Source organism: Octopus bimaculoides, chromosome 4 (assembly GCF_046866305.1).
Source record: "Octopus bimaculoides isolate indiv1 chromosome 4, ASM4686630v1, whole genome shotgun sequence".
Taxonomy (NCBI): domain Eukaryota; kingdom Metazoa; phylum Mollusca; class Cephalopoda; order Octopoda; family Octopodidae; genus Octopus; species Octopus bimaculoides.
Window position 1 is genome coordinate 24,526,162 of NC_142931.1, and position 17,092 is coordinate 24,543,253.

The window sequence follows — 17,092 nt, forward strand, 5'->3', positions numbered from 1 at the left end:
CTGGCTTGTGCGGGTGGCACATAAAAGACACCATTTCGAGCGTGGCCGTTTTCGTGCGGGTGACACGTAAAAGCACCCACTACACTCTCTGAGTGGTTGGTGTTAGGAAGGGCATCCAGCTGTAGAAACTCTGCCAAATTAGACTGGAGCCTGGTGTTGCCATCCGGTTTCACCAGTCCTCAGTCAAATCGTCCAACCCATGCTAACATGGAAAGCGGACGTTAAACGATGATGATGATGAAGTGAAACAGTCTGGTCCTTAGGCTGTTGGAGTCTTTGTCATTTAATTCCAAGTTGGCCTTGATCAAGCAGGGACACGATCAAAGGTATTTGAGCTGTAAAACATCAAATCTTTTTGTATATCTAGGATTAGATTGTCCAATGTTTTCTTCCTGCTTTAAGAAAACAGAATGAGGGAGTTTTAGTGTAGATAATCAAATGATGGCATAGTAACTCCTGCGCTGGCCCATATATTCCCTCTAAGGCAATATAACAGATGATAGAAGACAATCTTCATAACAACCTTCATATAAGAATTTGGTTGTGATTTCATAATACATGAAAATATTTCTTATCCTCCATGTAAAATACTAAATAATCCACTAGGAGATGATACAATGCAAGATAAAGATCACTAATATAACAGCCAATAAGAAACCCCCTGCTCAGTTGCTTAAACTGCTAGAAATAGTAGCTAAAGTCATACCACGTATTACCATCTTGAGAATAAGAAAGGATGTATGAGATGATGATGTCAGATGTACAAAAATATAAGTTAGTCACAGTTAGAAAACCATTCTATAACAGGTCTGCTTGATCAGGGGTGGCCCAGGGCCACATAAGAACAACCACTACTATAGTCAGAAATATCTGAAGCTGATTGGGGCAAATATATTGTCAACGAATACTCATCATTTTCCATTCTGGCATTTGTTGGGCAGTTTGACTGTAGCTGGCAAGCTAGAAGACGGTGCCAAGCTCCAATTCCTGCTTTAGCATGGTTTCTACAACTGGATTCCTTTCTTAATGCCAACCACTTTACAGAGTTTACAGGGTGCTTTCTATATGGCACTGGCACTAGTGACATGAGGGGGTACAAAGATGAGATTTATAAATTATGGAAAAGTATTCAATCTCTTTTACTCTTTTACTTGTTTCAGTCATTTGACTGTGGCCATGCTGGAGCACCACCTTTAGACGAGCAAATCGACCCCGGGACTTATTCTTTGTAAGCCTAGTACTTATTCTATCAGTCTCTTTTTGCCGAACCGCTAAGTGACGGGGACATAAACATACCAGCATTGGTTGTCAAGCAATGCTAGGGGGACAAACACAGACACACAAACACACACATATATATATGACGGGCTTCTTTCAGTTTCCGTCTACCAAATCCACTCACAAGGCTTTGGTCGGCCCGAGGCTATAGTAGAAGACACTTGCCCAAGATGCCACGCAGTGGGACTGAACCCGGAACCATGTGGTTGGAAAGCAAGCTACTTACCACACAGCCACTCCTTTCTTTAACATTTTAATTTACTTTTTTTTCTAGTTCAGAAAAAACAACAAAAACTTTTTTGTTTCTCAACAACTTTAATTTTTACAACTTCTACAAAAATTTGACACAAAAATAATTTCTGCCTCCTCTTTTCATACAGATATCTGAGGGTTGGGGGGAAAATGTTTTACTTCATCCTTCATTTTCTTAGTTTTCTTCAGTCAACACATTTTTATTACCTGAGCAAGTTACTTGCTAAAATAAACATCAGCAGAGGGCAAATAAAATCATGGAATTGAAAGACAAAAATTTTTTTTCAGGGGGGGGAAAAAAAAAATAAAGAAATTTGTTAATCAACGTGACTTGCTGTTGTTTTAGCATAGTTACATATCATGCTGCAAAGACATTTTGGTAAGAGCAGAAAAGCTACGAGAATTCACTTCAGGAAGTCTTTCCTTGCATTATTCTACAAACGTTTCAAGGTGGGTGAGTGGGAAAATTCTCTAATTATTCCATCAACTAATTTTCTGTGAATATCATTTCATACACAAATAATTTAGCTAATTAAAAGTTTTGACAGTTTATCTTTGTCTAAAAGAATTAGACATTGATTTTCTTTCTAATTTTTTTTTTGGGGGGGGGGGGGAGGATTTTTTTGTTGTTTTATTTTCCAATTTCATCAGAGTTTAGGATACTTATCAGAAAATCAAGTTGAGAGAATGTTTTGTTTTCTTTGTATTTTATTTTTATTCTATTTTTGTTTATTTATCTATTTTTATTTTCTGAGTTTGAAAAAAAAAAGGTAAAAAAAAAAAGAAAAGAAAGAAAAGGAAGCATTGGCCAGTTTTGTCAACCTTTACACCTTGTTTCTCAGACTCAGCAAACTACGGATGGTACAAGCAAGAATTTAGGACACTTTGTACTGGAATTGCTACCAGTTTAACGAAACTCCACCATTTGGAAAAATATAATTTGAACAAATCATAAAAAATAAAGTGGAGTGAACTGTTATAAACCAATATTGAAACACATAAGAAGACTGCAAATCAGTGTATTAGATTTCAACATTCAAAATATATAACTTAATACATGAATAAGCATTTAGAATCTATAGTTATTAAATTAATGGCATTGTCTGCTGTTAATATGACAATCTGAAAGTATTATCAATTGATAATATTTTCATTTGGTTATCAGAATACATGTGTGCATGTGTGTTTGCATGGAACTTGCAATAAGCCCTTTTCTTTTTCTGATATGGATTCCATTCCTGGCTAGAGTTCTCAGATTTCAGTTACGCCGTAATGCCTGTATATTTTTCCATTTTTCTCTTTTTTTGGCAGAGGAGGGGGTGGGGGCTTTAGCCAATAGCTTTGAGAGAGATGGACAATGCTAAACTGACTCACCCATAATGAATTACTTGAAAAGAAAGCCTTCGGTGATGTTCTTATAACTGGTGGTGGGTTTATGGGACATCTTAAGACTTACACATTCACAAGCAGACTTACATACACATTCCTGCATACATAGATATAAACACAGGTTTTATGTAAGAAATGTGTGTTTTGTGTTAATGCACATTTTGTACAGAAAAACACAAGAAGCAAAAAAATTATTAAAGGCATATACATTATGAGTATACATACATTTACTCAGAAATATATTCTCTACCATACTTTTACACAAAGCAAAAATACAGATATGCATTGGTGTGTGTGTGTGAATGGATGTTTGTTATAAATAGCCTCAATAGCTAGGAATATGTGTGTTGTAACAACTATTCATGATAATAATAAGATAAATGCCATCACAAACTACAAAAGCTGTTACATTCAGTGTTGAGCTTTAAATCCTACAGCAGTTTTGGTCAGATGTGAAATAAATCTTCAAGTGGATATGATGCTAGTATATTCCCAAAAGACAGGCTACTTATCTTTCCCAGACAGGTGAACTGAGAGTCCTCAGCTGGATATGAATGAATTGGTAATGAATACTTCATCTCTTCTTTCATTTACACACACACACACACACACACACATACTTATATGAATTTATAATCTTTTTCCAAGCACACATACAAAATTTTGTTAATCACAAAAAAATACTTGCTATTCTATTAAAATCTGTTATTAGAGGAAGGGGTTTTATAGGCAAGTATCTAATTATAGCAGTTTTGTGTGTGTGTGTGTGTGTGTGTGTGTGTGTGTGTGTGTGTGCATGTGCCAGGTGATTTCAAATATGTGTCCCAGTTGTCATATATGGAACTAATGAACCATTTTGATGTGGCAGCTGTAAGTAATTCAGGGTTCACAACTTCTAACATGTGTGATGATGAATGCAAACCATATAACCAGCAACTTAAGAGTGGTCGTAGAGATTTTTGCTTTTGAAGACCTAATAATCATAGCTTTTGAAAATTAACAAATAACTTTTTTCTAAATACCAGTTGATATGGCAGTCCTTTGAGGCAATACTGTCTTAGTGCTTAATTTACATATTTATTAATATTGTTATGATTTGGTCAGTAGTGGAAACTGTCAAAGTCAAATGTAGAATGGAACATCACTGACAAACTACTCCTACTTTGATGGTGTGGACAAAGTACCTTAACTTCTAATAGGTCCCAGTTATCATGGTGAAAACAAACTTCAAATGTTCAAGGGTATATGCCTTAAAAGGCACACAAACTCACCCCCAAAAGAGCAAGGTAGCTTTTTGAAGCCTTTTGATATTAATCAAGTTTCCATTTGGCCTGAAATAAGTGCAAGTCTGTCTTTGTCCAAAGCTCCTTGTGGATGATATGGGTGACATATTGGCATTAGATGTTGAAGAACAAGCCCCATGCCAATACATTCTCTGCATGGTTCAGGTATATGCCCACAAATAACCAACTAATTGTAGCAAGATTCTCACCAATTTAAATTTCCATCCAAATCTGAATGGAATGATAAAAAAACAAAAAAGTTCCTAAAAATTGGTGTCAAAAGTCTTGGAGAGATTGACAAAAGTCAAGAAATGATCTTGGTCTTGCTCATGACGCTGTTTCTGTAATATTCTTTATTACAGAAACAACATTGGAATTCTGTCAGAATTACTTTTGTGATGCCATGTAACAATCTCTGTAACATCATCTCACAATGGAGTTCTTTCCAGAACCAATTCAAGTGTATTGAGGTTATGATTGCTGAAAATCAGTTGTGATATTTTGGATATGCTATCATGATGCTTTGAAAGATCATGTATAATCCATTACTCCACAGATGACAGCCAGCAGCATCAAAGGAAATACTTCTTCAAGGACCAACTTAGGTAGGAGATCTAATCCATTATTGGTTAAACACCATTCCACCTATGACTAAGTTGTGAAAATAAAGTTAAATACTGTCTCAAAGAAATGCAACATTCCAGTCCCAAACCTGCAAGCTGTTCCTGTTGACATAACGTCTAGTAGTAGTTATGTCAGCATGGTGCCAGTGGCAGCAAATTTGGAGAACAACCAGAAGGTAACTAAGATGAGACAGGCTCCACACATTTAAATCCACTTCTATTAAGACTGCAAACATATATTCCACCTGCACTAACATAGTAATAGTTGTGGTTTTGATATTGATTGGGCTCAGCAGCCAGGAAAGAATACATAATAAAACATGGACAATAGCAAAATGTGTGTGTGTGTGTGTGTGTGTGTGTGCGCGCGTATTAGTGGTGGTACCACAATATGTCCACACCAAGTCTTTTAGAAGTCAGCAATTGAAAGTTAATTTATCCAGCCTAGATATGTGAGAAACAAGTAACACATTACTTTATACAGAACTGAGAGCAGGAAGAAGTAAAAGCAATGATTATATACACACACACACACACACACACACACACAATGTTATGCAATATGGAAGCTTGAAACATAAGTTATAGAGACAGCCTGAAGGCTTTATATCCCACAGAATTACAGTATTTCAATGTCCCATATATCATCATTGAAAAACCTATCTGGGTTGATTTCCTTTAAATTCACTCATTCACTCAACAGGGATAAAACAGGTACCAGTAATATACTGGAGTATTTCCTTACAAAATGTAGTTTTGTATATAGAAAATTAATGGTATAGACATAAATGTGCGTATTTTTGTGTGTGAATATGACGAGGGGGGAAAAGTAGGGAGAGTTAGGGTTAGGGCTCATGGCTATTAGTTTATATTTGTGATTGTACATATATAATGGCATCTGTAAATAAATTAGTGATTTATTTATAAATATAGCGTTTCATTCAAAAGCCTGTTACCTTTCTTCTGTTTCAAGGACCCTTTCTTTCATTAAATACATTTATACAACTTAGACACCCATGAATATTTTCAAGCATGCATAAATACATACACAAATAAATACACACGTGACCACATATACATACAAATGCACACACAGTTAGATACATTCCTATACTTTGGTGCATACATCTAATGAAAGACGTCCATAAACCTATAGAGGTGTATTACTATGTACATACATTCAGTAATATACATATACACTTCCATATATAAAATGAATAAACACATATTTTCAGACATACACACATGTACACATTACTATTCTTTAGATTTATTTATTCCTTTAAGTCTAGTAAACAGAAGCAAACATCCTTTACAAAAATACTTGCTTTTGTTTCCAATCAAAAGTACTCATTAATGGATGAATCAGAGCCATAATTTCAAAGGAGAGATGAAATGGAGATTGTAACATTCTTACTTTTCCTAAAGGATACTAAAGAAGTAAGCATAGCCAAGTGGATAGCAAGTTTGCTTTACAACTACATGGTTCCTGTTTCGATCTCACTCTACAGCACCTTGGGCAAGTGTTTTTTTTTTTTTAAACTCTTTCCTCAAGTTGAACAGTACCTTGTGAGAAAAATTTGGGAGATGGAAACTGTATGAAAACCTGCTCTGTGTGTGTGTGTGTGGCATCTCTTTATGTAGAAAAGATAACCACTTAAGAAAAAGAGATTGGTAAAATAATTACCAGCCTGGAATAACTAATGATCAACTAAAAGCCTTGAACCTGGAGCCCAGTTTGAACACAAGTCTGTTGCTTGAAACCATTAAGACTTAGTAAAATAAAGAAAAATTAAAGGTTTCCTTGATAAAATTGGTCACCAACTTGAAATCTGACACACAGGCAAAATTGTTTCTGCTTCATATATATATATATATATATATATATATATATATATATATATATATATATATATATATATATATATATATATATGATTGATTTTATGTCAAGTTATATATATGAAAACAATTTAACATTAAGCTGAAGAATTACTCAATACTTTTTAGTAGAATACATATTTATTGAACTCTTACAAAAAGAGGAGTGACAGTGACCTCAAAGTTTCACCCTGTCTACCTTTACCAGACAAGCAGGTTCAAACTTCAGTTATTGTTACCCCTCTTTTTATAAAAGTTCAATATATACATACATACATAACATCCATTTTCCACGATGGCATGGGTTGGATGGAGCTGGCAAGCTGCACCAGGTTCCAGCCGGATTTGGGTTGGTTTCTACAGCTTGATGCCCTTCCTAATGTCAACCACTTTACAGTGTGAGCTGGGTGTTTATATATATATAAGAGAAAGACAGAGAAAGACAGAGACATAGAGAAATGAATATAATGTTGCTTTACATTCATTTTCCATACTATTAGAAATACATACATATATATATATATATATATATATATATATATATATATATATATGTATGTATGTATGTATGTATGTATGTATGTATATGAGAGAAAGAGAGAGAGAGATAAATATAGAATGGTCTTTTACATTCATTTTCCACACTATTAGATTTTTGTCTGACCAGTTGTTTGTTCCTACAGCTAAAACAGTCAACCATGAAACAGCCAGTAGAACATAATGGAGTATAGAATTAAGTACCTTGATTAAGAGTAATACAGATTTATTATTTTATTAATCTTCCAATCAAGCATGCAGTACACCAGAACCTTTAACTCAAACATACTTTATAAAGAATACTAAAAATATTATCAGTAGTTATAAAATGCTACATTTTAGCTGTTTTTAAAAAGAATATTTATAACTCACTGGAATGTAACTATCATCACAAAATGTTCCAAAGCAACAGTTTGAGTTAGAAGTAAAACATGTATCTTAGTTTTTCTTGACCAAGTCCTATTTTTAAGATGTTTGATTTGTCTGTTATAGACAAAGGTTTTGAATGAATTCAACTGTTTTTGCATATTTTGATTGTTTTAAGCAAGTAAAAAAAATCAATATGATAATTCTTTCTAATTTTGGCACAAAGCCAGCAATTTTGAGGGGGGGGGGGGCAAGTCAATTATACTATCCCGTAATACTTGACAGGTACTTATTTTATCAACCTTTAAAGGATGAAAGATAGAGTTGAGTTTGGCAGAAACACTGCTAAGCATTTTGTCCGGCATTGGTTTCACCAGCTTTCTACTTTAATGCAACAACAATAATACCTTGTTGACTGTTAGATATTAATTGATGTATCACCTGTCTCCATCTGCCTCACTATAATGTAGAATTTTGAAATTTTTTCATTTTTGTATAGAGTTGATCAGCTACTAGAACCATATTATAGAAGTTAAGTTTTTTTGTAAGTTATGATAGCAACTAAGTTTTGATTTCAAGTTATAGCTAATTTGTTTAATTTATATTACTACATTAATTTTTTTTTAATGAAATAGACAGTATCTTTGAGAAAAAGGAAACATAAGCATCAATATTTCCTATTCTTTAAACCAATAAAAAAGGTTATTCCTCAATGGTTGTCTCTGATAACAAAAAAAAAAAAAAATGTAGGCAATTGGTTCTATCACACTTGTATGTGATACATAAATTATTGACTTAAATTAATTTTAGTGAAACAGAAGGATTAATTTTAAAATATATTTTACATATCTTGATTTATTTTAATCATAAAAATAAAAGTAAATCAACAAAAATAATCATCCAATGATATTTTTTTTCCAGGAAGGACCTCAAACTATGGACTTTCTGTAATGTTACAATATAGAAGAAGGAAAAATATAATGGGTTAAAGCTGTTATACCACCAATAATGTCTAAGAGAGCCATCCTAAAGCATGGGCATACTGGGTAGGTTACTTGGAGGCCTCACAGATCTAAGGGTCCAATGATAAGCATATATATTATGGTTTCCTCACACTCAATAAATATTATAGACCAGATTTCTGCTTCACCTAAGGGCCTATAGACTTCAAAATTGATAGGATAAAAGTATACTTCTAAACGTTTTAAGAAAATGTGGAGTTATGATACTAGAGATTATGATGTTTGACTTGAGAGGGTTATGGTTAGTGAGGGGAAGACTGAAAGACTAGTCGAAAGTATATGCCGAAACTGAATCAAAGACCTTAATTAAAACAAGGCAAAGAAAACTAGAATAACACCAACAACTCCTATTTGTATTTACTGAAAATTTATCTAAACAAAGGAGTGGTGCTCCATTTTATATCACACTTGCCACACAAACATACATTGAACACCTGATAACTTAGTATTTTTTTTTGAAACTCAGTAACATTGTTGCTTGTTTTGTACTTTTTTAAATATGGTTTATATACCAGATATATATTAACTTTCTTCACCTGGTACTTTCCAATAAATTAAAACATTATGGTTTTAACATTTGGACTTTGGTGTGTATGTGTATGTATGCAGGGGGTGGAAAGAGAGAGAGAAAGAGAGAATTTTGAAGTGTGCGTGTATTAATGTTAAGGCTTAAAGTAGCATAACAACGATATCATTGTCTTGAGTAATTTGGTTGTACCGAAACAGGGACGAGCACCGGAACCCTACGAAAATAGGTATAAATCAAATTTTAAGGAGAAGATTTAAATTTGGGATTGGGGGTTGTGGAGGAGGACTAGGTTGACTTATTAAAGTAATTTTGATTTGCTTTCCTGTATTTATTTGCTAAAATTCATTGATTGGTTCCATGCAAAAATTTTGCACCCAAGGAGTTTCTTTAAAGCAAAGCACATGACGTTTGTATAGACATATCTAATTTTCATTCACCGAGATTTCAAGTGTATCCCATGGATTCTCACAGAATTATGTATGTATGCATGCAAATATGTATTAATGTAAGTGTGCATAAGTATCTGTATATTGTAATATGTTTATGTATGTTGGTATATTATTATATATATATACATCGATGTACTTATTTATTGAAGCATGTATGCATGTAAATATGTATGCTTCAGAAGTGTGTGTTTTTGTGTGTGAGTGTGTGCATGCAGAAATGCATGTGTATTCATTCTTATATATATATATAGATATATATCATGAAAATATCTTCCACATCATATTTTTTTAGTATAAATCAATAAACTGACCAGAAAAGACATTTTCACACTTACCCAACGTATATCAAGGTTTTTAAAATTCATCATCATATTTGGTATTTCACATGAATATTACTAAAGTATATTTAGATATACTATTTAGATAAATCCTTTGTAGTGTCAGTGTGGTTTATCCCATGTATGTGTGTATATTGTGTTGGTGTTGTGTCATGTATGTAGATAAATCCCATATATCATTTCAAAATATCTCATAGTTCATATATATATCACATGTACTTAAGACATAATTGATAAATCCCATACCTCATCAGGGATGTATCATTTACATCACATCACATAAATATATCTGTGAATACAAAGTAAACATTTTTCGAAATTAAAAAAAAATATGATTGTTCCTTGAGTGTTTTTGCACATTTATAAAAGTCCCTTTTATCTTCTTCCATTTGAATTTCCATTCCTCATCTATTCATCTTGTTTTTTTTTTTGTTTTTGTTTTTTATTTTATTTTAAATTTCTGTACTGTTTTGTTATTCGAAAGTATTTAAGATCTGGAACACACTAGAGGTGGGGGCTGAACATATTCTGGTTTGAATTGTAAATAGTCCAAAAGTTTTTGAGGTAATGGCAGACGAGGAATCATTTCTGGAGAAAAGTATTGTAAAATTCTTGTACGGCAACGGTTCTGAAGGTTACCTTTGTTGGGAAGCTTGTAAACATGGATATGATCTGTCGAAGAATCTGGCACATTAAGAACCAGGGCCATGCGATCACCACAGTTAGAAAAAACAGGCATAAAATTAACAGGACATGAATGCAGACCACATATAAATCTAATATACTGGATACAATATAGTGTTTGTGAAGTATCTCCGTCAAATACGTAAACAGCCATTGTAAGGGCATTATATTTGCGACTTTTTTTCTCACGACAAAAACAGCCACCTGTCATCATTATTGCAAATATCAGCAAGCCGTCTTTTGAGTACACCAGGTTTTTCAATTTCAGTCGCTGCATATCACGGAAAACATCGATTTGTGTGTTGAATGACACAGTTTCCCAGATGTCTGTTCGAACTAGACTAAGTGAGTTATCTTCATCACGTCTGAAGCTAGTTACAGCAAGACGGAGGTTTCCAAATCTAGGATCAAATGCAAATAAAGAGTGACTGTAAGGTAAACTAACTTCACTAATCAGCTGTTTGGTTTTAATGTTGTAAAGCTGAAAGACAGATGCACTGTTGTCTCCACGGAGATTCGGAAATTTTATCAAACATGTTGAGTCATCGGAACTCAGTTCACCCCATAAAGCTTCATTCACAAATTCCACATTCTGTTTACCGAAATGTCCAAGAAATTTATTAATACTCAAATCTATGACTCCAAATTGAGTCATCATATTCTGCACAAGATGAAGGATGACTAAGTTGTCATGGTAACATAATACACTTTTGACATGGAAATTTTGAATCGAAGACAACTGGGCAGGAATATGGTTGTACTCGAAATGTTCTGCCATTTTGATAAATTTGCTTCTGCGTCGAAAACTGAAAAACGAGTTACTTTTGTTTATATCAATGATCCCTTGTCGACTTGTGCAGAAAGCGGGACTACAGTCCTTAAAAACCAAGCCATCACATGTTAGAAGGGAGTCACCAAAACCAGTGGCTTCTGAAATAGACAGAAACATTAAACTTCCATTAATAACTTTAAATTATATATAAAAAGAAAACAAAAATTCATTAAACAATATAAAGAGAAACTGATAAAAGAAATGTTTCTTACACATAATACATCATCATCATCATCGTTTAACGTCCGTTTTCCATGTTAGCATGGGTTGGACGATTTGGCTGAGGACTGGCGAAACACATAATACGTAATGAAAAAACATGTAATATGTGAAACACTATACAAAAGACATGCAACAATAATAATAATAATAAACCTTTCTACTATTGGCACAAGACCTGAAATTCTGTGGGAGGGGGCCTAGCTGATTACATTGACCCCCAGTACTTGACTGGTACTTATTTCATTGACCCTGAGAAGATGAAAATCAAATCCAACCTTGACAGAATCTGAACTGAGAATGAAATACCACTAAGCATTTCACCTGGCATGCTAATGGTTCTGCCAGTTTGCCACCTTAATGATGATGGTGGTGATGATGATGATGATGATGAAGCTTGATAGTAGGTCTACTCAATCAGTGCCTGACCTTGGGCTAAACAACAACATAACTGAATTACTACCACTAAGAAGCCTTCAATCATTTCATATTTGAAGTCTAGTATTCTCAGGTCTGACCAAACTACCACCTACCAACTCTCCCTCAATCTACCATTTTTATGGGAGACTATCATCCTCAAATCTCAACTACTTTTCGCTTAATAAGCTCTATTCTCTCACAATCACATGTTTAAACTTGTGTAGTCCTCTCTTCTGCATACATTTCATTAATCTCTTAGTAACCAACCTTTGTTTTACACAAACACACTCCAATGGTCCTGGCAGTGTCTAGTAGAGAGAGCTATTGTGAACTCAGTGAATGGTCAGTCTTTAACTCACAGGAAGTGGCTAGAATGCTAATAGATTTATAGTTATATAAGAGAGTGAGATAGTTAAACACTCACTCTCATCTTTAAATTTGGGTGAACTGTAGTATCCTATGTTACCTAATTAATACAAAAAAAGCGTAGGAGTGGCTGTGTGGTAAGTAGCTTGCTTACGAACCACATGGTTCCAGGTTCAGTCCCACTGTGTGGCACTTTGGGCAAGTGTCTTCTACTATTGCCTTGGGCCGACCAAAGCCTTGTGAGTGGATTTGGTAGACGGAAACTGAAAGAAGCACGTCGTAAATATACATATATATATGTATGTATGTGTTTGCTTGTCTGTGTTTGTCCCCGTAACTTAGCGGTTCGGCAAAAGAGACCGATAGAATAAGTACCAAGCTTACAAAGAATAACTGCTGGGGTCAATTTGCTCGACTAAAGCAGTGCTCCAGCATGGCCACAGTCAAATGACTGAAACAAGTAAACGAGTAAAAAAGTAAGTAAAAACAAAAAGGAGCCTTTATGTGGTTATTTGATCTGCTAGAAATAGCAGTCAAATTTCACAAAAATCATACCTAACCATCATGGGGTATGTAGAGCAGTGGATAATGTAACCATATATACTCCACAAAAGACAGGATGGTTATGATCAGAATGCTTTTAATTATAGGTCACTAGCTATAACGACCAATGAAGGCACATCTATATGTTTCTGCAATCTGCTAGAAACACCCATCAAATCTTCCTCAAATCATATCCTACGAAAAATGCAAGGTTATATTGGCTTGTACACTATGATTTAACAAAGAAAGGCTGGTTATGGTTGGAATGTCTTTGATCATTCTGTGACTAACTTGAAGATAACTTGAGGCTAAACAGCAACATCTACAACCTAATTTACAACTAAGCGTACTAGGTCATGTCAAATTAAGAGATTCTTTTTCCAGAGACACTATATTATGAGTATCATGATACAGACCATTAAGCCTTAAGTTGATAAGCAGGCCTTTTATCAACACAGACAGTTATCTGTGAGTCTCTCGAGGTCAGTAATCTTCCAGTATATTAATTATATCATCATATCAGCTCTCATGACACTGATTATCAAAATATTTCTCATTCACTATTTTCCTCCTGTCACTTCAACCTACCCTATTGCATTAGCAAAAAAAAGTCAGGTCACAAAGCCCTATAAGCGATTATAATAAAAGTTTCAAAATGGTAATAAGAACAAACACAATAACCCTATAGGAATGCCTTTGGAATTCCTAATCTGCACATCACACAGCCACTGACAATATAGTAACACATACTTCAAAGGAATCATTATCTTGGAATTTTAATTCTATGATATATAAGGAAGGTGTTTTCTGTTCTTCTGGAGGCTGCTATCATGGCAGTGAGAGAGGGAGGGAGGGGGAGAGAGAGTGAAAGAGAGAGATTCTGTGCTTAAAGGGAGAGAATCACTTCTAAGTTTTTTTCTCTCTAGTTTTAACCCTTTAGCGATCAGGTTACTCTGTCAAATGTAATGCTTATTAAGTCACATTGCTTTGAATTAATCATGCATTATCTCATAGCTTTGCAAGTTAAATGATGTGTCAGTTTATTTTTAAAACGACATTGTAGGGTAGGTTAAAGAGACTGGATCTGGTTAGTTTGAACATAAAACAGGTAGAATATTTTGGCTGGATATGGCCAGTTTGATTGCTAAAGGGCCAACCAAGTCAGAAATTTTTTTCCCCCTCTCTTGCAGGGTGAAAAATGGCTGTGTAGGGAAAGAGTACCCATGTTTTTTGTTATGATCTTTATATTATAAACTGAATACGCTAAAACAAAATAACACTGAAAGGAACAATTTGATACTACCTCTTTATATATATATATGTAAATATACTGCATCTTTAACCCTTTCATAACCAAATTTCATATAAAATACATAACCAATATTTTAATTAATTTTGAAAATAATCAAGTATTTGGAGGGATTTAGTAAAATAAGTTTTACATTATTAAGTTAGTGTTTGGCACAAAACAAAAAGACTGTTACATAAAAATTTCTGATGCAAGGTTTTAATTTAAATATGAGATTAAAATTTTGGTTTCAGGCAGGTTGGTATCAAAAGGGAATAAAATAGAAAAGAGAATAAAATATCTTCTCTGTTTTTTGCTTTGTTTGTTTATAAATTCGTTCATCTTGATTTTGTGGTTTGATCCTTGTGTGTTCGTTATGCAGACATGCATAATCTTTAATCAGTCATGCATCTTGTATGTAATTACATTCATATCATTCATTCACTGTGCTGTTATCCCTCTGGCTTTCTGCAGCTGCTTGATATATTTATTAGATTAAGTGTGTTTCTTATAAGAAATTATTTTATCTCTAGGAACTCTCACAAATATATACATTTATATATATATCATCATCATCATCATTTAACGTCCGCTTTCCATGCTAGCATGGGTTGGACGATTTGACTGAGGACTGGTGAAACCGGATGGCAACACCAGGCTCCAATCTAATTTGGCAGAGTTTCTACAGCTGGATGCCCTTCCTAACGCCAACCACTCAGAGAGTGTAGTGGGTGCTTTTACGTGTCACCCGCACGAGGGCCAGTCAGGTGGTACTGGCAACGGCCACGCTCAAAATGGTGTCTTTTATGTGCCACCCGCACAAGAGCCAGTCCAGGGGCACTGGCAACGATCTCGCTCGAAAATCCTATGAAGGCCAGTCAGGCGGTACTGGCAACGGCCATGCTCAAAATGGTGCATCCCATGTGCCACCCACACAAGAGCCAGTCCAAGGGCACTGGCAACGATCTCACTTGGCTTGCCGGGTCTTCTCACGCACAGCACATTTCCAAAGGTCTCGGTCAGTAGTATTTCCAAAGGTATATACATATATATATACAAGATGTATGAGTGCATGTATATGTTGTGTTAAACAAATTTCGGGCAGGGGTGGTGGTGTCAAGAAGTTTATTGAATTGAACAGCAAATTCTTTATCTACTAAGAATGTGGTCAGCTGTGTATATATATTGTGTTAAATGCATTTAAAGGGTGGTCAGCAATTTTATTGAAAGGGCTTGGAAGGAATAATCTTTTCTTCTTTGTGCTATGTGTGTGTGTGTTTCGTTTTTTGGGAATATTTTGTTTTGGCTTTTGGGAATTTGTTGTTTTATTGGCAGCAATAAAATGCTGTTTTTGCCGAGTGAGAATGCTCTTTGAATGTGTATGTTCTTCAGTTCATCCAGTCTTTTCATGCTGAGATGGGCCTGATACTATTGTACATATTCACTTTGCTAAGTTAAAGGGAATGTTCAATTTCATGTCTTTTGGGTGACATGATGTGAACAAAAGATACTGCTTGGGAGTCTGTGGGTTTATAGAATATGTCCATTTCTATTTTCTCAGCCTAAGCAACAACATCCAATTCACAATGGATTTTAACCCCAAGGAACTTGCCTTTCTAGATATCTCAGTTGCAAACACAGATGGAAAAGAATTTCACTATTCAATTCAACAAAAACACACGCACACACAAAACAGCATATTCTCAAAAAACAAAGCACACACACACACGTGCACACCACAAAGAAAACGGAAAATGATTCCTTCCAAACCCTTTCAATAAAATTGCTGACCACCCTTAAGATCCATTTAACACAATATATACACACAACTGACCATTTTCTCAATAGAAAAGGAACTTGCCACTCAATTATAATAAAATTCTTGACCCCAATGATGCATGTATATATTTAGCACAATATATACATGCAGCTGGCCATTTTCTGAATAAAAAAGACATATAAAATGTTTTAACACAAAAAAATTCCTTCCACAAAACAATACATACACAAGCACAGAGCTGACCATATCCTGAACAGAAATCTGCTATTCAATTCAAACGAATTCTTTTCAATACAATAGAATTCCTGACACTTGACCCCTAGAACTCCATTCCAGTACCCTACATAGATAACATATATAAGAAGAGACTCTAAGATGAAATTTCACTCATGTTCTGAACTATGCACAAAATATAACAATAAATTGTTAATTTCTAATTTTTTCTTGTGGAGCACTAAGAGCACCGTCCGAGCGTGATTGTTGCCAGAGCACCAGCTGTCTGGCTTCCGTGCCGGTGGCATGTAAATAACACCATTTGAACATGATCGTTACCAACGTCGCCTCCCTGGCACGTGAAAAGACATTCGAGCGAGATCGTTGCCAGTACTGCTGGACTGGCACCTGTGCAGGTGGCACGTAAAATACACCATTTCGAGCGTGGTCGTTGCCAGTACCGCCTGACTGGCCTTCGTGCCGGTGGCATGTAAAAGTACCCACTACACTCTCGGAGTGGTTGGCATTAGGAAGGGCATCCAGCTGTAGAAACTCTGCCAAATCAGATTGGAGCCTGGTGTAGCCATCTGGTTTCACCAGTCCTCAGTCAAATCGTCCAACCCATGCTAGCATGGAAAGCGGATGTTAAACAATGATGATGATGATGATGATGATGATATGATGGACATACACATGAAAACTGGTAATATTTTATAAAAGTCACTCAATGTAAGAAATATACAAAAAATCTTTAACTCGTCAGCATTTAAGCCAGCCATCTCTGGCTCAAATGTTCTACC

At 34.9% G+C, this 17,092-nt stretch overlaps 1 protein-coding gene across 10 annotated transcripts in view; it reads right to left on the reverse strand.

Annotated features, from left to right (window-relative positions):
• Positions 1-1,573: 1,573 nt before the first annotated feature.
• The window catches only part of LOC106883075 (uncharacterized), a 335,438-nt gene continuing 319,919 nt past the window's right edge, over positions 1,574-17,092 (reverse strand). For all 10 annotated transcript variants that reach the window (XM_052966955.2, XM_089350513.1, XM_014933956.3 and 7 more), the window contains one exon: positions 1,574-11,561. In XM_052966955.2, coding sequence (XP_052822915.1) covers positions 10,435-11,561 — 1,127 coding nt within the window. In that variant the 3' untranslated portion in view covers positions 1,574-10,434. The remainder of the gene's footprint in view (positions 11,562-17,092) is intronic.